At 40.7% G+C, this 26,004-nt stretch overlaps 1 protein-coding gene across 1 annotated transcript in view; it reads left to right on the top strand.

Moving 5' to 3' along the window:
* MYH15 (myosin heavy chain 15) overlaps positions 1 to 19,523 on the top strand; it is a 173,044-nt gene extending 153,521 nt beyond the window's left edge. Inside the window, exons 39-41 of the mRNA XM_066241634.1 lie at positions 6,330 to 6,425; positions 7,968 to 8,102; positions 18,307 to 19,523. Of these exons, the coding sequence (XP_066097731.1) occupies positions 6,330 to 6,425; positions 7,968 to 8,102; positions 18,307 to 18,321 (246 nt within the window). The 3' untranslated portion in view covers positions 18,322 to 19,523. The remainder of the gene's footprint in view (positions 1 to 6,329; positions 6,426 to 7,967; positions 8,103 to 18,306) is intronic.
* Positions 19,524 to 26,004: the final 6,481 nt, after the last annotated feature.

Genomic DNA, 26,004 nt, shown 5'->3' with positions numbered 1-26,004 from the left:
TATTTTTCTGCATGTGCCTGTTCAGTTTTCCCAACACCATTTGCCAAAGAGACTCTTCTTTCTTCATTGTATATTCTTGGCTCCTTTGTTATAAAATAATTGACCCTAAATATGTGGGTTTATTTCTGGGCTCTCTATTCTATTCCATTGAACTATGTGTATCTTTTTATGCAAATTCTTACTGTTTTGATGACTAGCTTTGTAATCAGGAAGCATAGTACCTTTAACTTTTTCTTTTTCAAGATTACTTTGACTATAAAGGGTCTTTTGTGGTTCCCAAATTTTAAAATTATTTATTCTATTTCTGTGCCTCTGGATTTATAAGAATTTCATTGAGTCTAAAGATTGGTTTAGGTAGTTTTATGGACATTTTAACAATATTCTTTTTTTTTTTTTTACTTTTCTGAAGTTGGAAATGGGGAGGCAGTCAGACAGACTTCCGCATGCGCCCAACCAGGATCCACCCGGCATGCCCACCAGGGGGCAATGCTCTGCCCATCTGGGGCGTTGATCTGTTGCAACCAAAGCCATTCTAGTGTCTGAGGCAGAGGCCATAGAGCCATCCTCAGTGCCTGGGCCAACTTTGCTCCAATGGAGCCCTGGCTGTGGGAGAAGAAGAGAGAGACAGAGAGGAAGGAGAGGGGGAGGGGTGAAGAAGCAGATGGGCGCTTCTCCTGTGTGCCCTGGCCGGGAATCGAACCCGGGACTCCTGCACGCCAGGCCGATGCTCTACCACTGAGCCAACTGGCCAGGGCCTTAACAATATTCTTTTAATCATAGAGCATAGAATATTTTTACATTTTTTTATGTGTATGTGTGTGTCAATTTCTTTCATCAATGTCTTATAGTCTGCATTGTATATATCTTTCACCCTCTTGGTTAAATTTATTTCTATATTTTATTTTATTTTACTTTTATTCAGTTAGAGGAGGAGAGGCAGAGAGACAGACTCCCGCATGCCCCAACCAGGATTTACCTGGCAAGCCCCTACAGGGGATGCTCTGACTATATGAAGCATTACTTCATTGCTCAGAAACCAAACTCTTGGCCCTGGCCGGTTGGCTCAGTGGTAGAGCATCGGCCTGGCATGCGGGGGACCCAGGTTCGATTCCTGGCCAGGGCACATAGGAGAAGCGCCCATTTGCTTCTCCACCCCCTCTCCTTCCTCTCTGTCTCTCTCTTCCCCTCCCGCAGCCAAGGTTCCATTGGAGCAAAGATGGCCCAGGCACTAGAGTGGCTCTGGTTGCGGCAGAGCGATGCCCCAGAGAGGCAGAGCATCGCCCCCTGGTGGGCAGAGCGTCACCTCTGGTGGGCGTGCCGGGTGGATCCTGGTCGGGCGCATGCGGGAGTCTGTCTGACTGTCTCTCCCTGTTTCCAGCTTCAGGAAAAAAAAAAAAAAAGAAACCAAACTCTTCTTAGTGCCTGAGGCAGAGGCCATGGAGCCATACTCAGCACCCAGGGCCAACTAGCTCCAATTGAGCCATGGCTGCAGGAATGGAAGAGAGAGAGAAGCAAGAGTAGGAGGGGTGGGGAAGTAGATGGGCCCTTCTGCTGTGTGCCTTGACCAGAAATCAAACCTGGGACATCCACACACTGGGCCTATTCTCTACTACTGAGCCAACTGGCCAAGGCACAGTGTAAGTGGAATTGTTTTCTTTTTTTTAATTATTTCTTTATTTTATTTTTATTCAGTGAGAGAAGGGGAGATAGAGAGACAAACTCCTGCATGCGCCCTGACCTTATTCACCCAGCAACTCTTGTCTGGGGCTGATGCTCAAATCAACCAAGCTATCCTCAATGCCCAGGGGTGATGCTCAAACCAATCAAGCCACTGGCTGCAAGAGGGGAAGAACTAGAGTGTAGGGGAAGTGGGGGGGGGGGGAAAGCAGGTGTTCCCTTGTCATATGTACTCTGACCAAGGATTAAACCCAGGACAACTGCACACCAGACCAACACTCTATCAACTGAGCCAACCAGCCAGGGCTCAGTTTTCTTAATTTTTCTTTCTGAGAGTTTGTTATTAGTGTACAGAAACACAACTCCTTATTGTATATTGATTTCATATTCTGTAAATTTACTGAATCTGTTTATTCATTCTAATAGTTTTTGGTGGGTTCTTTAGAATTTTTTACATATCATTAATATCATGTCCCTGTTGAAGATTTTTGCATCTGTGTTCATTGGGGATGTTGGCTTGTAATTTTCACTTTTTCTGTGGTATCCTTGTCTGGTTTTGGTTTCAGGGTAATGCTGGCCTCATAAAATGAGTTTGGAAGTACTCCTTTGTCTTCTATTTTTTTGAAAGAATTTGGGAAGGATTTGTATTAATTATTCTCTAAATGTTTGGTAGAATGCACCAGTAAAGTAGTCATGTGCTGGGTTTTTGTTTGTTGTGAGGGTTTTGATTACTGATTCAATCTTCTTACTCTCAACTGTTCTTTTTGGACTTTCATTTTCTTCATGATTTAGTCTTGGTAGGCTGCATGTTCTAGGAATTTATCATTTTCTTCTAGGTTGTTCAAGTTGTTGGCTATAATTTTTCACAGTAGTCTCATATAATCTTTTGTATTTCTGTAGTATTAGTAGTAATGTCTCCTTTTTTATTTCCGATTTTATTTACTTAAGCCCTTTTTCTTTTTTTCTTGGTGAGTCTAGTTAAAGGTTTTGTCATTTTTATTTGTATTTAAAAAATAAACTCTTAGTAGCATTGATCTTTTCTATTGTCTTTTTAAAATTGAACTTATTAGGGTGACACTAGTTAACATAATTATACAAGTTTTGGGTGTCCAATTCTACAACTTTTAGTCTCTATTTTATTTATTTCTACTCTGATTCTTATTTCCTTCCTTCTACTAACTTTCAGCTTCAATTGTTCTTTTTTTTAGTTTATTTGAAGTGTAAAGTTAGGTTGTTTTATTGGAGATATTTCTTTTCTTAATGTAGGCATTTATCACTATGAACTTTTCTCTTAGAACTGCTTATGCTGCATCCCATAAGTGTTGCTATGTTGTATTTCCATTTTAATTTTTCTCAAGGTACTTTTAATTTCTCCTTTGATCCATTGGTTGTTCAGTAGCATAATGTTTAATCATATATTTGTAAATCTTTGTGTTTTTCTATAATTGGTTCCATTGTGCTGAAAAAAGATACTTGATGATTTTAATCTCTTACATTTATTAAGATTTGTTTTGTAGTCTAACATATGACCTAGCCTGTAGAACATTCCATATGCCCTTGAGAAGAATGTGCATTCTCTTACTTTTAATGCAATGTCCTGTATATATTTGGTAAGTCCACCTGGATTAATGGTTTAATGTATCTTTTAAGGTCATTGTTTCCTTAGTGATTTTCTGTCTCTATGACCTATCCACTGATGAAGTGGGATATTAAAATCCACTACTATTATTGTATTGCTGTTTATTTTTATGTTTAGGTCTGTTGATTTTTGCTTTATATCATATATTTAGATGCTCACAAATATATATTTATAAATATATATTTATAAATATTTATAAATATTATATCCTCTTGTTGAATTGACCCCTTTCTCATGTAAAGACCTTCTTTGTCTATTATTACACCTTGTCTTAAAGTCTATTTTGTCTGATAGAATTGTAGCTACCCCACATTTTTTTGTTTCCATTTTCATGGAATATCTTTTTCTATCCCTTCATGTTTAGTCTGTGTTTGTTCTTATATCTGAAGTGTCTCTCCTGTAGGCACCAGATAGATGGGTTTTGTTTTTTCCATTCAGCCACGCTATATCTTTTGATTGAAGACAATCAAATTAGTCAATTTACATTAAAAGTAATTATTGATAGTTATGTACTTATTGCCACTTCAGTAATTGTTTTCTGGCTGTTTTGTAATTCCTTTGTTCTTTTCTTCTTCTCTTGTTTTCTCTGATTGTGATTTGATTATTTTCCAGAGTGGTTTACTTAGATTCATTTCTCTTTGTCTTTTGTGTATCTATTGTAGTATTTGCTTTGCTGATTACCAAAAGGCTTACATAAACCAACCTATATTTATAATAGTCTATTTTAAGTTGAGAACAGGTTTTAATGCATTCTTAAGCTCTATATTTTTATTGTCCCCATCCACATTTTGTTTTTGATGTCAACATTTACATTTTTTGTCTTGTCTACTCAACAAATTTTTGTAGTTTTATTTTTACTATTTTTGTCCTTTAACTTTTAATTATAAGGGATTTATTCATTTATACCATTATATAATATTAGATTATTTTGAATTTAATGATATATTTATCTTTACCAGTGAGAATTATACTTTCACCTTTTCTTGTTAATAATTAGTGACCTTTTATTTCATCTTAAAGAAATCTTTTTAATATTTCTTACTACGCTGGTCTAATGGTGCTGAACTCCATCAGCTTTTGCTTGTCTGGAAAACTGTTTCTCTCTCCTTTAATTCAAGGACAACTCGCAGAGTAGAGTATTCTTTATTGGCAGTTTTTTGTTGCTGTTGTCCTTCCTTCCCTTCCTCCCTCCCTTCTTCCCTCCTTCCTTCCTTCCTTCCTTTCTTTCTTTCTTTCTTTCTTTCTTTCTTTCTTTCTTCTTTCAGTAAAAAGGAGAGAGCAAGAGAGACAGACAGACAGGAAGAGAGAGAGATGAGAAGCATCAACTCATAATTGCAGCATTTTAGTTGTCATTGATTGCTTTCTCATATGTGCCTTGACTTGGGGGGGGGGGGGCTCCAGCCAAGCTAGTGACCCCTTGCTCAAGCCAGCAACCATGGGGTCATGTCTATGTTCCCACACTCCAGCCAGTGACCGCATGCCCAAGCTGGTGATCCCACACTCAAGCCAGATGAGCCTGCACTCAAGCCAGCTCCCAGTAGCTAAGGATGTCCACAACCTGTCAGTCACCCAAAGTGGAGAATGTCCATCAGTACCTAGAAGCAGGCTGATTGCAAGCTGGATCCTAAGAAAGGAGATTATAAAAAATACAAATATACCTCTTTCAGGGGAAAACTGGGAAATGGGTATTCTGTTTCCTCTGCATTGAGGCTGGGGATGATAGCCAGTTACAAACTGGTCTCTTAGTTTGTTACCATCTCGTTGAACCCATGAACACAAGCCTTGCTGGCCACCAAAGCTAGGCTATCAAGGATACATCCTCTGCACAGCAGCCATAAGAGCCAGGGCACCAGACATGTGCCCATGCTTCTTTGTGAGAGACACCAGCGGCTTGAAGCAGGGCTAATGGCGAACATGAAGATGGCTCACAGGGGCCTCCCTGACTTTGAGGAGGATTGCAGCTGGCCCCTTGATGTCTGTTAAATTAGAAGTCTTCCCTTCAGTTACTAAGATAAGCAAATAGGCATTTTTTTTTAATGGAAAGACTGGGTATTTGTGTCTTCAGCCTTTGTGCTGTGTCTTGGAGGGATACTGGCTAAGCCTACAGAAGAGGAAGTAAGAAAGGGAGCTGTGGAGAAGTGAGTGGTACACCTGGTTGGAGTGGACGGGGTTTGTATAGGGCAGTGGAAGGTAAATAGATAGACCATGAAAGCCATCAAAGAAGTTGATACTTGATGGAATAGGTAAGATGGAGTCAGGAAAAAAAAATTGAGCAAAAGGAACAGGTCTTAATTAAGTCAGTCTCACAGCCACCAGCAAGTTGAGAAACTTTCTTCTTTTGGGAAGTTCAGGAGCCCCAATCTGGAGATACTCTATTTTAACGGACATGGGAAAGAGAGGGGGACATGCAGAACCTTATCTCCCTGCTTGTTTCTCCCCTCCTTCTTCCTCAGAACACCCACAGACTCCACGTAGCACAGCCGAGAAACACTGTCTCACTGGATTTCCTTTCTCCAGCTCAAGTTTGCAATGGGAGCAATAAGAGTGCACACAACAACATCCCCACAGCTTATGGAATTTTCCTCACTATCTCTGCAGATGTCTACAACAGAGCTTCAGAAAACAGTCTTCCTTATTCCATTAACAAAAGTCAAGGGTCAATTAGAAAGCTCAAAGGAAGATTTGATTTGATTGGAGGGAGAGAGGTGGCGGAGAAACCACAGGTAGACACAGCTTGGTTGGGATGGGAGGACTGAAGACCAGTGAAAACTTCCATTTCAGCAATGGCTGGGAGTTCTGTGGTGGATCAGGAGAAATGACTGTCATTTCTCAGAGCTGTGTTTATTAACTTCTCAGAACTTGAGACGACTAGAGTTAAACCCATTTTCAAGTCATAATTCTAATATGGTATTTAACAAAGTTGCCTCACCTTTATTTCCTCATATGAGGTTACTCCCAACACAGACTGCTGGATCCTTCATATCACCTTCACATACATACCTATGCATTTCAGGCAGAGCAAGACAAGAAGAATCTGAGCAGGATGCAGACTCTGATGGATAATCTTCAGCTAAAAGTGCAAAGTTACAAGCAGCAAATTGAGGCAGCGGTAAGTGCCGGGGGCGGTTGCTGCCTCTTGGATTTCCCAGCAGTTGTTTCTGATTAATGGAGTGTGTGGCCCTGAGCTGGGTGAGCAGCTTGTCAGGGAGAAGCAGCTCAGCTTAGAGTCTGCTCATTCTCTGGTTTTACTCAAGCTAGAATTATTACCCATGGTAAATTTTTGTGCTACTTTTCCCTCCAGGGAGCCAGAGCTTTCTCCCTCAATTTTGTGATTATACCTAAACATGTACATTTTCAAAAAAAAGCCAAGTAAGAGAATGGTATCAAGTAGGGAAGGCACATTTTTTGGTTGGGTAATCACCCTGGGGCCTTCCTTACCCTAATACCCTGAGCGAACATAAATGCAATTCACAGTCCTTTTTCTGATGAGCCTAGACATGACTGCACAAAAACATTATCCCTTGAAATACAGTGTGTCCGTAAAGTCATGGTGCACTTTTGACCGGTCACAGGAAAGCAACAAAAGACGATAGAAATGTGAAATCTGCACCAAATAAAAGGAAAGCTCTCCCAGTTTCATACCTATTCAGTGCAGTTCGATGTGGGCTCACACACAGATTTTTTAGGGCTCCTTAGGTAGCTATCCCGTATAGCCTCTACAGACTTGTCACTGACTGATGGCCTACCAGAACGGGGTTTCTCCACCAAACTGCCGGTTTCCTTCAACTGCTTATCCCACCGGGTAATGTTATTCCTATGTGGTGGTGCTTCATTATAAACGTGATGATATTCACATTGCACTTTGGTCACGGATTCAAATTTAGCGAGCCACAGAACACACTGAACTTTCCTCTGTACCGTCCGCATCTCAACTGGCATGGTAGAGGGTTGCTCCGCTATATACACGGTGTTACATCATCATCTACGCATGCGCACATGCTGCCACATCATCCTACAGAAACTGAGAGGGTTTTCCTTTTATTTGGTGCAGATTTCACATTTCTATCATCTTTTGTTGCTTTCCTGTGACCGGTCAAAAGTGCACCATGACTTTACGGACACACTGTACATCTGCCAACCCTGGTTTAGTATCCATAGCTACATGGAATGTAATCGATAAGTGTCATATATATTGGTGTACACCTAATACAATTTCTTGAGGGGTTTTAAATTGATTATTTAAATGAGGTGGACTAAAACACCATTATATATGTTACCCATTGACCCAAATCACTGTAAAGACGAGCCCCATCTACCCAGAGGTAAAATAAGATGTTGAACTGATGATAAGACAAACAACCGTGGTTATTCTTCCACATACCAAATCTGAGAGAGCTGGACTACATCCCGTTGGTGGGACATGCCGACCATGTTTTACATTTTCAGGGAAAAACCGTTATAAAAATAGAACTCGTGCCTGCTGGCAAGTCTGAAGCTCTATATGTCATACCGAAATATGATAGTCCATTCAATGCACAGAAGTTTAGATTCCTTTCACACATTTTTCAACTTTCTCATGTTAGAGCAGAAAGAAATATGACTATGTAGGCACAAAGATTTCTTCTTTTTTTTTCATTTTTTATTTTTATAGGAAGCACAAGCCAATCAATATCTTTCCAAATATAAGAAGCAGCAGCGTGAGTTGAACGAAGCCAAGGAAAGGGCAGAGATAGCAGAATCTCAAGTCAATAAACTCAAGATTAAAGCAAAAGAGTTTGAGAAAAAGGTATGTTGGATGTTCAGCCCAGTTCTAGCTCTTAAAACATGTGTGTTTAAGGCTTATAGCATCACATGGACCAATATAACAAGATGTTTCTTGTTTTTCTCTTTAAATGCTTTAAAGATACAGTTACATCAACAAACACATTCTAATAAAACCTTTCCATATTTACTAAATTCTACTTGTCCAGATAGAGTGCTAAACATTTGAGGGGGTTGCACACTGTATTTATATTTCTTAAATGCTTAATTCTAGGTTAACTTGCAGGCTCTTAGAGCCAGGGCCTAAATTCATTTGTATAGAATAGTCAGGGGCCCAGGGAGCAAAGACGGTTTTAAAAGCACAGATGTATCTGCCTGAAATTCTAAGTGGACTGTTTCTACAGCAGATAAGTACATGACTTTGGGCCATATCAATATGGAGACCTGGGGGGTCGGGTTTATTATTGAGGTGGTGGGGGACAAATGCAACAGTCCTGCTTCCTAGCTTTCTATCCTAAATCACAGAGAAAGAAACTTTCTACATCTCTGTGATCCATAAAAATGCTGTTCAGGCCCTGGCCAGTTGGCTCAGTGGTAGAACGTCGGCCTGGCGTGCAGGAGTCCCGGGTTTGATTCCTGGCCAGGGCGCACAGGAGAAGCATCCATCTGCTTCTCTACCCCTCCCCCTCTCCTCCCTATCTGTCTCTCTCTTCCCCTCCTGCAGCCAAGGCTCCATTGGAGCAGAGTTGGCTCAGGTGCTGAGGATGGCTCTGTGGCCTCTGCCTCAGGCGCTAGAATGGCTCTGGTTGCAACAGAGCAATGCCCCAGATGGGCAGAGCATCGCCCCCTGGTGGGCATGCCAAGTGGATCCCAGTTGGGCGCATGCGGGAATCTGTCTGACTGCCTCCCCGTTTCCAACTTTAGAAAAATACAAAAAAAAAAAAATGCTGTTCAGATTCGATAGTAGAGGCCACTGCCCTAATTTTCCAGGCAAAGGGGCAGAGTGACAAAGAACACCAAACTGTAGGCTGGCTGGGGTCAGTGTCGTAGTGTGTTTGGGTTGCTATAATACAACACCAGACACCGGGCATCTCATATTTCTCACAATTATGGAGTTTAGGAAGTGCAGGACCATGGTGCTGGTAGATCTAGTGTCTGGTGAGGACCATCTAAGAGGTTCTCACTGTAACCTCACATGATGGAAAACTGGGAAAAGCTCTCTGGGACCTTCTTTTTATAAAGGCACTAATACCATTACTGAGGACTCCAACCTCATGACCAAATCACTTCCCTAAAGCCCCACCTAATGCCATCATCATGGATGTTAGGATTTCAACATATGAATTTGTTGGGGACACACACATTCAGACTATAGCAGTCAGGATAGTCAGCTTCCTCCCAGGTTTTCCAAGGAACACAGTTTTTTAAAAATGAGACTTGGTTTTAGGAGAAGCTAATTATAGGAGATTGGCTATCCTTCAGAGAATGCCTATAAAGCACTTAGCACAATGCCTAGCACAGGTGGGTCTACCATCATTTCATTTTTTAAAAATTTGGTATATGGAGATGACGTTAGAGTAATGGCGGAGTAGGAAGCGATACCGATAAATCTCCCCCAAAACTCAACAAGATCTTCAACCAGAAACAGAAAAACCTATACTTGGAGCCTCCAGATGCTTCACAATACACCCGAAGGTATGGTCGAGTGAAAAATTGGCTAAATATATAACCAAATCCTGAAGGAAATAGGGAGTAAGAAATGCTCCGCCTTCCTCACTAACCTAAACAGGGCGGCTTTCTCTGGTAACTGTGAATATAGAAACTGAGGCGGGCAAAGGGGGTGAATACATCCAGGCCGCGCACAAAAGGCCGAACCAGGCTGTGGCACGGAGATCCTAGCGGAGGAAAAACTGTTCCTGTGGCAAGCCGGGCAATACAAGCTAACACTCGCGCCAAACCCAAACAAAGAAAGACAAGCGCAGTTAGTGGGCGAGAGATCTCTTCCTAAGCCCCAGAAGTGGGTGTCCGTGTAGCCCCACAGAGAGGCAGGGTCAGAGGCCTTTCTGTGGGCCGAAAGCAGAATCTCTGGGCAGCCCCAGCGCCCTGGGAAAGCTGCGCACGGGAGGGAGCGAGAACTAATTCCAACGGTGGAAATTTTCCGTGCTGGTGAGGGTTTCACTCAGGGAAACGCGGCCGGCCTCATATCCTGGTGTGCGCGTGCAGAGGGGAAGTGAGCGATTCCTCCGAGTGCCTCGGCAGTGCGCGCCCGTGTTATCGCACAGAGGGGCAGAGTCAGGGGCCTTTGTGTGGGCAAAAGCGGAATCTCGGGCCGCCCCAGCGCCTTGCAAAAGCTGCGCACGGGGACGGAGCGAGAGCGAATTCCAGCGCTGCAAATTTCCATGCGGTTGGGGGTTTCACTCAGAGCGTGAGACTACTGGCCGGATATCCTGGTCTGCGTGCGCAGATAGTGAATGAGAGTTTCCTCCAAGCCCCCGGAAGTGGGTGCCCGCCTGTGTTACCGGACAGAGTGGCAGAGCCAGAGGTCTTTGAGTGGGCGGAAAGCCCGCCTGATTATGCTAGCAGCTCTGACTGACTGAGCCTTACCCAGAGCCCTGTGCTGAGTGGGAATAGAGTAGGGAGTTGCCAGCTCTTTGAACCTCTTACTATCCAGGCAGAGGCAGCAACAACCCCATAGCTGGATTATCAGGCTACTAATTGAGGAAGGAAAGACTAGGAGAAAGGCTCCAGGAACACGGACTCTCTCACTGTCGGAGCCTATGAATGCTAATGAGCCTTGACTCCCAACGAGACTAAAGCACAATACATGACATTGCCATAGAGACTTATCAACTGCAAACCTCTACCTGAGCGTGCCAAAGGGGCAAAACCTGGGGTACAGAGTCACCGACCAGGAAGAGGAAGAGAAAAGAAAAAACAAGAAGATAACCTCTCAAAATCAAGAATAATCTGCAGACTTTATAACCTATCCCATTTTATTATATTTGTTCGTTTGTTTCTCTTATCTTCATTCTTGATACTTTTTTTCCTCCTCCAATTTGGCCGATTAACTCTCTGCCGGTCTTACTCTCTCCTCTCCTTGAACTACACTACCCATAAGTGTTACATCTCCCATTATCTTTTTTCTCCTCTTCCTTTCTCTCTATGAGGGTTGCACTCCAAAACCCTTAACTCTCTCTCTCTCCTTTCTTTTTTCTTCTTTTAGTGGTTCCCTCTTTTTTTCTCTCTCTCTCTTTCTTTTCTCCCTCTATATTAGTTTCTTCCTTTCTCCTTTACATCTCCTCTCATTCAAACATCAATAACAAACAAATTATCTTATCTGGGACTCAAACTTATGTTTGTGGCATTTTGGGGGTTTTTACTTCACCTTTTTAACTCACTAGCAGTGCTCCCATCCCTGGCTCTCCATTTTATCTAGTTCTTGTTCCACTAAATACAATAGTATTTTTTTAATTTGTCCCCCCATTTTTCTGTTCTCCTCTTATTCCTCTCATCATAACTCTTAGACAACCAACACCTAAAAGCAAATCATTTTATTCTTGACCCAAATTTTTTCCTTATTTGCTTTTTGTGGGTCCATACCGCCCCCCTTTTTCTTTTTTTTTTTTTTGCCCCTTTATTACTTTTCCCCAATTCAGGACCTCCATCACAGGCATTATTTGTTATAATTCACAGTTCACCACAAGATTTTCTCAAGAAAAAGGGGAGAGGAGAGGAAAAAAGTAGGGGGGAAATAATTTCCTTTTTTTAAAAATTATTATTTTATTTTTCTTTATTTCATTATTATTTTTTTTTAAAAAAAACAACTTTTTGATTTTTTATTTTTTTTAACTTTTTATTCTTTATTAAATCTCATTAATACTATCAACAAAACCACCCTCAGATGCCATTAAGGAAGAGAAAATCGAATATCATGGATACAAAAGAAAGAGAGGTAACACAGCTAGATGAGGAAAAATCTATGGAGAAAAAATTTAATATATTGGAAACCTTGGAGCTAAATGACAGAGAATTCAAGATAGAAATCCTAAAAATCCTCCGAGATATACAAGAAAACACAGAAAGGAAATTTAGGGAGCTCAGAAAACAACTCAATGAACACAAAGAATATATGTCCAAAGAAATTGAAACTATAAAAACAAATCAAACAGAAATGAAAAACTCAATTCACGAGCTGAAAAACGAAGTAACAAGCTTAGCTAATAGAACAGGTCAGATAGAAGAGAGGATTAGTGAAATAGAAGACAAGCAACTTGAGGCACAACAGAGAAAAGAAGAAAGAGACTCAAAAATTAAAAAAAATGAGATAGCCCTACAAGAATTATCTGACTCCATCAAAAAGAATAACATAAGAATAATAGGTATATCAGAGGGAGAAGAGAGAGAAAATGGAATGGAGAACATACTCAAACAAATAATAGATGAGAACTTCCCAAGCCTGTGGAAAGAACTAAAGCCTCAAATTCAAGAAGCAAACAGAACACCGAGTTTTCTTATCCCCAACAAACCTACTCCAAGGCATATCATAATGAAATTGACACAAACCAACAGCAAAAAAAAAATTCTCAAGGCAGCCAGGGAAAAGAAGAATACAACATATAAAGGAAGGCCCATTAGATTATCATCAGATTTCTCAGCAGAAACTCTACAAGCTAGAAGAGAGTGGACCCCAATATTTAAAGTCCTGAAAGAGAGGAACTTTGAGCCACGAATACTATACCCATCAAAGCTATCCTTCAAATATGAAGGAGAAATAAAAACATTCACAGATACAGAAAAGATGAGGGAATTTATCATCAGAAAACCCCCACTCCAGGAATTACTAAAGGGGGTTCTCCAATCAGATACAAAGAACAAAAAAAAAAACAGAGCCACAAGTAAAAGCTCCAAGAAGAACACAATAAAACCAAATTTAAACTGTGACAACAACAAAAAGAAAGAGGGGGAGAAGATGGAGATTAACAGTAGCAAAGGACGATGGAGTGCAAAAGTACTCACAAAATAGTTTGCTACAACGAACAGGGTAGGGACCCTTTTCATTACTCAAAGGTAACCACCATTGAAAAAACCACCACAGAAGCACATGAGATAAAAAAGATAGCAACAGAGGAAAGATGTATGGAATACAACCAAATAAAAACAAAAGATAGAAAAACGAAAGAGAAGGATCAAACAAGACACAAAACTAACAGAAAGCAAGATATAAAATGGCAATAGGGAACTCACAAGTATCAATAATTACACTAAATGTAAACGGATTAAACTCACCAATAAAAAGGCACAGAGTAGCAGAATGGATTAAAAAAGAAAATCCAACTATATGCTGCCTACAGGAAACTCATCTAAGTAACAAGGATAAAAACAAATTCAAAGTGAAAGGCTGGAAAACAATACTCCAAGCAAATAACATCCAAAAAAAAGCAGGTGTAGCAATACTCATATCGGATAATGCTGACTACAAGACAGGAAAAGTACTCAGAGATAAAAATGGCCATTTCATAATGTCTAAGGGGACACTGAATCAAGAAGACATAACAATTCTTAATATATATGCACCAAACCAAGGAGCACCAAAATATATAAGACAGCTACTTATTGACCTTAAAACAAAAACTGACAAAAATACAATCATACTTGGAGACCTCAATACACCGCTGACGGCTCTAGATCGGTCATCCAAACAGAGAATCAACAAAGACATAGTGGCCTTAAACAAAACACTAGAGCACCTGGATATGATAGACATCTACAGGACATTTCATCCCAAAGTGACTGAGTATACATTCTTCTCCAGTGTACATGGATCATTCTCAAGAATTGACCATATGTTGGGCCACAAAAACAACATCAGCAAATTCAGAAAAATTGAAGTTGTACCAAGCATATTTTCTGATCATAAAGCCTTGAAACTAGAATTCAACTGCAAAAAAGAGGAAAAAAATCCCACAAAAATGTGGAAACTAAACAACATACTTTTAAAAAATGAATGGGTCAAAGAAGAAATAAGTGCAGAGATCAAAAGATTTATACAGACTAATGAAAATGACAATACGACATATCAGAATCTATGGGATGCTGCAAAAGCAGTGATAAGAGGGAAGTTCATATCGCTTCAGGCATATATGAACAAACAAGAGAGAGCCCAAGTGAACCACTTAACTTCCCAGCTTAAGGAACTAGAAAAAGAAGAACAAAGACAACCCAAAAGCAGCCGAAGAAAGGAGATAATAAAAATCAGAGCAGAAATAAATGAATTAGAGAACAGAAAAACTATAGAAAAAATTAATAGAACAAGGAGCTGTTCTTTGAAAAGATCAATAAAATTGACAAACCCTTGGCAAGACTTACCAAGGAAAAAAGAGAAAGAACTCATATAAACAAAATCCAAAATGAAAGAGGAGAAATCACCACGGACACCGTAGATATACAAAGAATTATTGTAGAATACTATGAAAAACTTTATGCCACTAAATTCAACAACCTAGAAGAAATGGATAAATTCCTAGAACAATACAAACTTCCTAGACTGAGTCAAGAAGAAGCAGAAAGCCTAAACAGACCTATCAGTAGAGAAGAAATAGAAAAAACCATTAAAAACCTCCCCAAAAATAAAAGTCCAGGCCCTGACGGCTATACCAGCGAATTTTATCAAACATTCAAAGAAGACTTGGTTCCTATTCTACTCAAAGTCTTCCAAAAAATTGAAGAAGAAGCAATACTTCCAAACACATTTTATGAGGCCAACATAACCCTCATACCAAAACCAGGCAAGGATGGCACAAAAAAAGAAAACTACAGACCAATATCTCTAATGAATACAGATGCTAAAATACTAAACAAAATACTAGCAAATCGAATACAACAACATATTAAAAAAATAATACATCATGATCAAGTGGGATTCATCCCAGAATCTCAAGGATGGTTCAACATACGTAAAACGGTTAATGTAATACACCATATCAACAAAACAAAGAACAAAAACCACATGATCTTATCAATAGATGCAGAAAAGGCTTTCGATAAAATACAACACAATTTTATGTTTAAGACTCTCAACAAAATGGGTATAGAAGGAAAATATCTCAACATGATAAAGGCCATATATGATAAACCATCAGCTAACATCATGTTAAATGGCACTAAACTGAAGGCTTTCCCCCTTAAATCAGGAACAAGACAGGGTTGTCCACTCTCTCCACTCTTATTTAATGTGGTACTAGAGGTTCTCGCCACAGCAATCAGACAAGACAAAGAAATAAAAGGCATCCATATCGGAAAAGAAGAAGTAAAGGTATCACTTTTTGCAGATGATATGATCCTATACATCGAAAACCCCAAAGAATCCACAAAAAGACTACTAGAAACAATAAGCCAATACAGTAAGGTCGCAGGATACAAAATTAACATTCAGAAGTCAATAGCCTTTCTATATGCCAACAATGAAACAACTGAGAAGGAACTCAAAAGAATAATCCCCTTCACGATTGCAACAAAAAAAATAAAATACTTAGGAATAAACATAACAAAGAATGTAAAGGACTTATATAATGAAAACTATAAACCATTGTTAAGGGAAATTGAAAAAGATATAATGAGATGGAAGAATATACCTTGTTCTTGGCTAGGAAGAATAAATATAATCAAGATGGCTATATTACCCAAAGCAATATACAAATTCAATGCAATTCCCATCAAACTTCCAATGACGTTTTTTAAAGAAATAGAGCAAAAAATCATCAGATTTATATGGAACTATAAAAAACCCCGAATAGCCAAAGCAATCCTAAAGAAAAAGAATGAAGCTGGGGGCATTACAATACCTGACTTCAAACTCTATTATAGGGCCACGACAATCAAAACAGCATGGTATTGGCAGAAAAATAGACACTCAGACCAATGGAACAGAATAGAAAGTCCAGAAATAAAACCACATATATATAGTCAAATAATTTTTGATAAAGGGGCCAACAACACACAATGGAGAAAAGAAAGCCTCTTCAATAAATGGTGCTGGGAAAACTGGAAAGCCACATGCAAAAGAATGAAACTGGACTACAGTCTCTCCCCCTGTACAAAAATTAACTCAAAATGGATCAAAGATCTAAACATAAGACCTGAAACAATTAAGTACATAGAAGAAGACATAGGTACTCAACTCATGGACCTGGGTTTTAAAGAGCATTTTATGAATTTGACTCCAATGGCAAGAGAAGTGAAGGCAAAAATTAATGAATGGGACTACATCAGACTAAGAAGTTTTTGCTCAGCAAGAGAAACTGATAACAAAATAAACAGAAAGCCAACTAAATGGGAAATGATATTTTCAAACAACAGCTCAGATAAGGGCCTAATATCCAAAATATACAAAGAACTCATAAAACTCAACAACAAACAAACAAACAATCCCATAAAAAAATGGGAAGAGGATATGAACAGACACTTCTCCCAGGAAGAAATACAAATGGCCAACAGATATATGAAAAGATGCTCATCTTCTTTAGCTATTAGAGAAATGCAAATCAAAACAGCAATGAGATACCACCTCACACCTGTTCGATTAGCTATTATTAGCAAGACAGGTAATAGCAAATGTTGGAGAGGCTGTGGAGAAAAAGGAACCCTCATACACTGTTGGTGGGAATGTAAAGTAGTACAACCATTATGGAAGAAAGTATGGTGGTTCCTCAAAAAACTGCAAATAGAACTACCTTATGACCCAGCAATCCCTCTACTGGGTATATACCCCCAAAACTCAGAAACATTGATACGTAAAGACACATGCAGCCCCATGTTTATTGCAGCATTGTTCACAGTGGCCAGGACATGGAAACAACCAAAAAGCCCGTCAATAGATGACTGGATAAAGAAAATGTGGCACATATACACTATGGAATACTACTCAGCCATAAGAAATGATGACATCGGATCATTTACAGCAAAATGGTGGGATCTTGATAACATGATACGAAGTGAAATAAGTAAATCAGAAAAAACCAGGAACTGCATTATTCCATACGTAGGTGGGATATAAAAGTGAAACTAAGAGACATTGATAAGAGTGTGGTGGTTACGGGGGGGAGGGGGGAATGGGAGAGGGAAAGGGGGAGGGGGAGGGGCACAAAGAAAACAAGATAGAAGGTGACAGAGGACAATCTGACTTTGGGTGACGGGTATGCATCATAATTGAACGACAAGATACCCTGGACTTGTTATCTTTGAATATATGTATCCTGATTTATTGATGTCACCCCATTAAAAAAATAAAATTATTTAAATAAAAAAAAAATTTGGTATATGCCCGGTACTCTTTCTTATTTATTATAAATAATTACTCATAACTCTAAAAAAAAATAAGTATTTAGGGTTACTAATAGTAAATTCTACCTAAAGGGAGGTCCAAAGGACCTCTTTCGAAGGAGAGACTAAGAGATCTAATATGAGAAGTATGAGCCAGCAGCAGACTCCAGGGACTTCTTATTGTTGCCTGCGTAGCTGTCCCAGGGATAATGGCCTAGGTGGAGGGGTCCTGTTAAGTGGTGTAAGCTCTGGCCTCAATTTGAGAAGGTTATACATTGGCTTTGAGGTCTTTGTGCAGAGCCCGCCCAGCAACCCTGTATCATGGATTGTTTAGAGGAAATGCCTCGTGTGTGCTCCAATTGCACTCAGCTGCAGGAGGCTGAAGGGCCTCCAAAACAGATGTAAAGTATTAGACTTTGTCAGTTATTTCCAACAAAGGATAAAATGAGCAAAGCAGAAATGGCTTCCTTCTGAGAGGCTAGAGATGAATGGGAAAAGCATTCCTGGCAGCACAATGACTAATTGTTTCCCATTCACAGAAGGAAAGCCTGGAAACCTCTCAAAATAAAGCAGAGGAAAAGGTTTTCTGATGGAATTGTGTGTTGGGGCTGTGGAGCAAATTGGAGATGTGGCTACAGACGCTTTACCTCGTGGGGCAATCGGTAGCAGGGTCTGCCTTCGCTGGCAAGGCAGGACTGGTGGAAATGAGTGACCGGCATGCCCTTGGGGTGAATTCCTGGTGGGTGTCTGCTTCTAATAATGCAGATAATTATGCCAATGCCTCCTTCGGAAGCTAATGAAGAGTGGCTGAGGCCTGCTTACCTCTGGAAAGGACGGGGCTTGGTTTGGGCGTGTGTTCCACTAGTGAAAGTCACAGGCATCTCACAGAACACACTGATACTGTTTTTCAGGTTCGTGAAGAATAAGCAGTCCTTGCTTATGAAGGACAGTGGCTGGAGAAGTACAAGGAAGTTCCATTTTATGGCCAGTATGTTAAGGTGCATTTGAAAGAAACATTAAAAACAAACAAACATGTTTATGTAATATGAGAAGCACTTTAAGCAAAGTGATTAGAAAAATGTAGTAATTAAAGCGAATACCTTGCTTCCAGGGTTAATGGGGATTTTTGAACCTGAAATGTAAGTAATCATTTCACATGAAAGATTAAATAGATGAATAGATGCAGTGAGCTTTTAAATTCTGAGGTTAACAAATCAATTAATACTTGTTCTTTGTCCATAGTGTTTCTTAATGAGTAATATTCGTTGAATAAATCCTTAGACCAGTTATAGTCCATGATGACTAGAACATGTTAGTAAATGGTAATCACTGAAGTTAGTGAACTTTGCTTGACTCATCCCTAATCCGTAAGTCTATGTTTTTAACCACTAATGGTGGGAGTTGATAAAGTTTTTGCTAGCATTGTGATTTATACATAGTCATAGGCACTTTGAACTTGTAGGTAAAACCTTCCTAATTGACACACATGTAGGCTACATGCTGGTACAGGCTTGAAACACTGAAGCAGCTTCTCATACAAGTCAATGACAGGTGGTGAGATGGCTTTGTATTGTCCCAGTTTCGCTAAGCTGCAGGTAATTTCCCAGAATTCCTTCCCCTGTGTGGCTCTGGACTGGAGTTGGTCAGGAGAAATTTGCACCAGATTTGAGAAGCAGAAGTGAAGGAGCAGCTGCTTATTTTTATGCTCATAAGGCCCGTGCACAGCCCAAGGCACTGTGATAGCTGGCGAATATTAGCCCAGGCGTGGAAGGGGAGCTACCAGAGATACGCAGCAGCTCCCGGGACACACAGCTCTTCCGGTTCCAGGCAGTGCCCTCTTCAGCCTCAGAGTCCTGGCCAGGCGTGTGTGCGGCTCCATCGCTGTGGGCATCCGCTTCTCTTGTAGATCACCCACAGCAGGGTCTTTGCGGGCCTCCGACAGCATGGATTCCAATTCATCATCGCTCTCCTCGCTCCACGCTCAATCCTCCTTCCTGACCACTGGCACAGCTGACCTAAAGCGACTTCAAGCCCAGCACCAGATGCAGAGGGGACAGCCTGGCACAGATTTCTTCACCAGTGCCCACAACTGTGTAAGGTCAAATCCCCGTAATTGTGTAAGGTCAGATCCTATAATAAATCCCTATTTTTTGTCATTCTCATTAGCCTGCCTCTCTCATTCAACACCGACTCCTACAGGTGGCTCTAAGATTAATTCAGGGGCTCAACAGTGTTGAAGGACCCAAGTTCTTTTTTCTCTATCATCCTCAATGTGTTGGCTTTGGTCTAAGTTTGTCCTCATCATCACTATAGAAGGATGACAGTAGTTCTGAGCATTTCTTCCTCACAAAGTGCCCTATGCTTCTTTATAAAGGTTTTCTTTACAATGGCATCCTTAATACCTTACTTTATAACCTGTCACAACATTGCAGCAAATAAGATTAAACAAAACTATGCACAAGGTATGAGATGGTGAAGTGAAGGACAGCTGATAGAGAAAATAGGACCAGGTAGAATTAACACGCAATTGAGAGTAGGCTTTCTCCTGTAATCTATAGGGTTAAAATTTGATTAAGACACAAAAATCTGTGTCAGGCCTTTTCTTTCTTATAAATTAATGATTAAAATTAAGGGAATAGATCACCAAGTCGGCTGGGCTATCCATTCTCTCCTTGCGTAAAAATTTATGTGGAAACCTAGATTCATTAAAAACTGGTGAGCAATATAACAATTGAACCAGGAGAGGGATCTTCTGAGCTGGAGTCACTTAGCTATGCAAACCAACTCCAGAGATAATAGTTCTCAGATTGACAGGGCCCTTTGCCCTAGGCAGTTTTAGAGACACTGAGATACTTACTCTGTGCGGTTCTAAGACCCAGTGTACTAAATCTAGTTGGTTCAGCTTTATAACCATTCATATAAGACTAGAGTAAAAGAAGGACCTCACCCCACAAGGTGACTTTTCTCCCTTAGCTGATCATGTGGTTTAGACCCCCCGATTTCATATTGCTGGTCACGGGATTGGGACCCTCCCCTGGCATTTTGCTACTTATGTGGTTTTAGACCCCTTAGAGGAAAAACAAACAAGGGGGCCAGAGAATAGCGCTTAGGCATTAACCCCTAGGGATAACATCCAGGCCTCAGTTGTGTGGCAGCTCCCCTGAAAAGAAAAGCAGCAAAAGCAGATGAAGGGAAGCCGTGGCTGACCTCAGGGCCAGCGGCACTGACGGATGACCCCCTGCTTTGCCACCACTCCCGGCCCTGGTGCTGACCAACCAAAAGGACACACCTAGGGAGCTGATGAATATTCTATTAAGATCCTCCCCTAATGTCCCCACCCTTAAAATTCCTTAGCACTGGTGTCCTAGCTTGCTCTACCTTCCAGCGGAGCCAGCCAGCCCCTGTCCCCACGCCTCCCCCCCCCCCTGCACAGTCCCCTTGCTCCTTTCTTTCTCCTAAGCTCTAGGGGACCCCATGACATTTGCAACAGGGGAGCCGTGGGCAGTGGCAGCTTGTCCTGGGCTCACCCCCTAAACCTGCCTCCAAGGTCCCCTTTCTTTCTGCATGACCAATAAATTCTTCCTTACTTGCTAAAAAACAAGATGAAATAAACAACAACAACAAAAAGCTAGAGTATAATACCTTAGCAAATCAATTGCCTTGGTTTCCAGGCTGTGGTTTTTCACCTTCTCTCTTAAGGTGACTTCTGCTTCGACCTGTTCTTTCACCCATCACTATTAGTTGATCAGATTTTGAATTAGGCCTTGGTGATACATTTATACATTTTCCTCCAAATTCTTGGCAGAAATCTACCTCACTGTAGCCTCCTGGGCTGATAGCAGCAAGAATATAAATGACTGGGACAATTGTTTTCTAAGTTGAACTAGCATCCAGTCATTTATAATCTTGACACAGGTAGGCAGTCAGTGAATGATACTTAGGTCTTAGAAAGTGAGCATAATACTGGGAAAGGGAATGTTTACAAGACTTTCAATGCTAGGATGGTCCGGTCGTGGCAAGCCACCGCTGGACTTCCGGTGAAGAAAGGAGAGGGGAAGTCACTGGATGTAGAGGATGCTTGTGCTGTGTTGCCACAGCCCTGTTTTCATGTCCTGTTCTGGCTATTGGTTCGGAAAGAGCAGAAAACCAAGATTAATGGACTATCTAAACGGCCTTTTTTATGTCAGGATAATAATTTTTATCTTAAGTATTTAACGATGGTAATGTTTTATTTTGGAATTTTTTTGTGGGGGGAGGGAGAGTTTTAAGCTATTGTTCACATCTATAATCAGAGATCCACGACAAAGATATAAATTAAGTAGTTATGAAGTCTGGGTTTTATCAGTAAATATTAATCTCCCTGTTAGATGTTCCTGAGTTTTTAAAAAGTTTATGCCACTCTTGGCTGTATATTAAATTCTGATTAATTGAACTAAAAAAATAAAAGGTGTGCAACAAAAAGGAAGTACCAGTGGTACCTTGAGATACGAACAGACCAACATATGAATTTTTTTTTAAGATATGAGCTGTGACTTGGTCCATGTTTTTGTTTGAGATCCGAGCAAAATTCCGAGATACAAGTTGTGATTTGAGCAGCTGCCACTAGTTGGCGTGTTGGCGCACGGGTCCAATATTGGCAGTTTGATATACGAGTTGACTGACTTACGAGCTTGGTTACAGAACGAATTAAATTCATATCTCAAGGTACCACTGTATATTCTCAAACTGTAATTTATAAGTGAACTGTCAGTCCCCAAGCAACCTAGAAATGGCTGGAAGACTAGAAAAGGTTGGCAGTCTGAGTCTGGGCAGAAAGTGTAGTGCGCTTTTCTTCACTCTATCTCTGTATTTTTTTCACTTCTATACAACCTCATGTTTCCATCAGGAGTATAAGCATGTGGGTGCACCCTCGTCTGCAATAGTGCTGTCCTCTAAAATAACAATAGATGATAAGAGCAACCACTTATTTAAGCATGTAGATCCTGTGTAATTACAGACACTGGGAAATGCCTTATTGTATCTTTTTTCTATTATATTATCCTACAATCCTTCCCACCTTGTTTTCCTCCAAAGAGATTTTGAATGACAATGTGTGAATCAGTTAAAACTTCAATTACCTTTCTACAGTAGTATTCTTATACTATACATGATTTAAGAAATAAAATGTCTTACCATCATTATCAGCATTGCTAGCCCTCACATCAGGACATACAGAACTCCTTTCTATAGAAAAAAAGAGAACAAACTTAAAAAAAATTGCAAACACTCGTTCTCCTTTATTCCTACCTCAGTCTGTAGGCATATTTCAGAGATATTGCAGAGTCTGTTCCAGACCGCCACAGTAAAGCAAATACCACAATAAAGTAAGTCACCCAAACCTTTGGGTTTTCTGGGCATAAAAAGCTATGTTTATATTATTCTGTACTCTATTAGAGTGCAATAGCATTATGTCTAAAAAAAATTATGTACATACCTTAATTTAAAAATACTTTATCGCTCCTGGCCCAGTAGTTCAGTTGGTTAGAGCATTGTACTGACATTCCAAGGTTGTGGGTTTGATCCTCTGTGAGGGCGCAAACAAGAATCAACCAAAGAAGGCATAAATAGTAGAACAAAAAATCAATGTCTCTCTCTTTCTCCTCCCCTTCCTCTCTCTCTCTCTAAAAATTAATAAAATAAATATTTAGAAAAAATACTTTATTGCTAAAAGATACTAACCATCATCTGAGCCTTTAAGCGAATTATAATCTTTATGCTGATGAAGGATCTTGTGCTAGTAATATTCAGGATCATAGGTCACCATAAGAAATATAATAATAATGAAAAAGTTTAAAATAGTGGAAGAATTATCAAAATGTGACACAGACACGAAGTGAGCAGATGCTGTTGGAAAAATGATATTGCTAAGACTTGTTTGACACAGGGTTGCCACAAACCCTCAATTTGAAAAAAAAAACCCCAATAATATCTGCAAAGCACAATAAAATGAGGTATACCTATAATTATGTTATTAGAGTCACCTTAGTTAATCCTCCTTTTGTATCTCTCTTTCAACAAACAACATTTAAAATGCATTCAATGTAGCCTGATCAGGCGGTGGCTCAGTGGGTAGAGCACTGAAGTGGACACTGAGACCCAGGTTTGAAATCCCAAGGTCACCGGCTTGAGCGAGGGCTCACCAGCTTGACCATGGGGTTGCTGGCTTGGGCGTGGGATCATAGAACTGGCTTAAAGCCCAAGGTCGCTGGCTTGATTGAGCAAGGGGTCACTCGGTCTGCTGTAGCCCCCCTCTCCCCAGTCAAGGCACATATGAGAAAGCAATCTATGAACAACCAAAGAGCTGCAACTACAAGTTGATGCTTCTCACCTCTCTCCCTTCTTGTCTGTCTGTCCCTCTCTCTCACTAAAAAAAAAAAAAAATTTGCATAGAAATATCTCATCAGAAACAAACAGCAGTGAATTTTTATGGCTCATTCAGGTGCTCCAAAGTGACAATAGAGCCAATTCAACCAGGCCAGGAATCCCTGGATCTTTAGGATTGTTGACTCAATTCCTACCAACTGTTAATGAAGAAGAACCGCCAAGGAGGTGATGGTTAAAGCTGAGAGTGAGGATTAAGGAAAAGGTAGGACAATGTCATTTCTCAAGAAAGTCCTTTTATTCCAGACCTCGCTGACATCTATGGTAATTTATACTTACTCTAGACTAAGGGCATTTTAAAACAGAGTAATTAAAAGGGAAATTTAAAAAGAAAACATTTGAACCATAGTCATCTGAAACTACAACCAGGGACCTGGAGGTAGGTGAGGTTTGTGGCTTTATAGTATAACAGCTTGAAATATATTTTCAGCCCATCTAACTACAGAACTATAGAACATTCTTTTTTAAGAAAAGTGGCCAGTACCCGGACATTGATTTTGCTGATTCTCCTGACTGCTCCCCCGGAATCAACATCCGTCCTGCCCTCTGCCCTGAGAAGCCAACCCAGATGGGTCTCTTCTGCAGCCCCTCGGGTCCCTCTGGCTTCGGGTGGGGTGGAGACCAAAGGGAGGCGTGAGCAAAATCGGGTGTTTATTCTTCCAGCTCCTTCCCTTTAGGATGACCTCAGTCTGGCCCTGCCCTTCAAGTGAGGTCACCCTCCTTACCAGACAGCATATCTGATGCAACTTTCTCCGTGCAGGTTTTGAGAACTGCTCCCTATCCTCGTCCCTTTAGGTTTAGCTTTGCCAGGATGCCAGCTGCTCCCAGCTCTGGCGGATGTGCTATCTTCTGGGCTCCCTTTGCACACTTCTGAGAGTGCCAGGTGTCTTCCCTCAGGACCTGACCTATGCACGTGTCCAACAGAGAAACTACATTGTCATTCTTGAGCAGTATGTAGCACCTCTCTCTACTCTAATTTGAACCCAATCTAATTGCAAGTATCATTATATTAGGTCAAGGGTAACATTTGTGGGACAAACTTGATTCCCTTTGACCTCCTATTTTGTTTACATCTGGCCACCTCGTAACAAGTAAGGGGACTAGCCTGTTTAATAGTACAGTCACAGGGCTAAAATTGGTAAAACTCATACCTTCAATAATGGTTTCTTCTATGACCAAATCCTCTAACTTCTGCAGGAGTAAGAGACAGATATCAACCAGAGGAAGATGCAGGACAACTATTTCAACCTCCCAGGACTCTCGGAGTCTTCTCCAGGAAATTATAGAATAAGGGAGAGCTTCTTAGGTCCTAGATCTACCTTTACCACTAGTTAGCTAGATCATCTTAGGTGGACATAAATCTGTTTTACATGCCTACTTAGCATTTGAGCTAACATCTTGCATTCCAGTTTTCTGCAAAATATGGAAATAAGTTTTTTCTACACCTGGGCAGGTGAGTGGTGGAGAGGGGCGACCTCTCTCTAAAGCATCCACTTTTAAAGCATTGGATTATTTCTTTAGAACTATTTCTCAATGCAAGATAACTAGAATCATCCTGGCAATTATTTTACTGCCAGATTTAATTTTGTAAAATCTCTTTTAGTAAATACAAACTTAACTAACATGTAATGCCCAATTTCTTTACTCAATCTTCTATTGTTTATTGAAATAGTAGAAAAACTGAAATTAATGGCAGTATGCTGCACTGAGTGTGCTTATATATCGTATGGTGTGTCTCAGACCATTACACTCAGAATAAATATAGTTAGATGGAAATGTAAGAGGATTTAAAAATATTTCTGATGGCCCTGGCTGGTTGGCTCAGTGGTAGAGCGTCAGCCTGGCGTGCAGGAGTCCCAGGTTCGATTCCCAGCCAGGGCACACAGGAGGAGCGCCCATCTGCTTCTCCACCCCTCCCCCTCTCCTTCCTCTCTGTCTCTCTCTTCCCCTCCTGCAGCCGAGGCTCCATTGGAGCAAAGTTTGCCAGGCGCTGGGGATGGCTCTATGGCCTCTGCCTCAGGCGCTAGAATGGTTGCAACAGAGCAACGCCCCAGATGAGCAGAGCATCCACCCTTGGTGGGCATGCCGGGTGGATCCCGGTCGGGCGCATGCGGGAGCCTGTCTGATTGCCTCCCTGTTTCCAGCTTCAGAAAAATACAAAAATACAAAAAGAAAAATTCTGATAAATT

This window comes from Saccopteryx bilineata, chromosome 8 (genome assembly GCF_036850765.1).
Source record: "Saccopteryx bilineata isolate mSacBil1 chromosome 8, mSacBil1_pri_phased_curated, whole genome shotgun sequence".
Lineage (NCBI taxonomy): Eukaryota > Metazoa > Chordata > Mammalia > Chiroptera > Emballonuridae > Saccopteryx > Saccopteryx bilineata.
The sequence above is the reverse complement of the archived record's forward strand: the minus strand, read 5'-3'. Positions and strand labels throughout refer to the sequence as shown.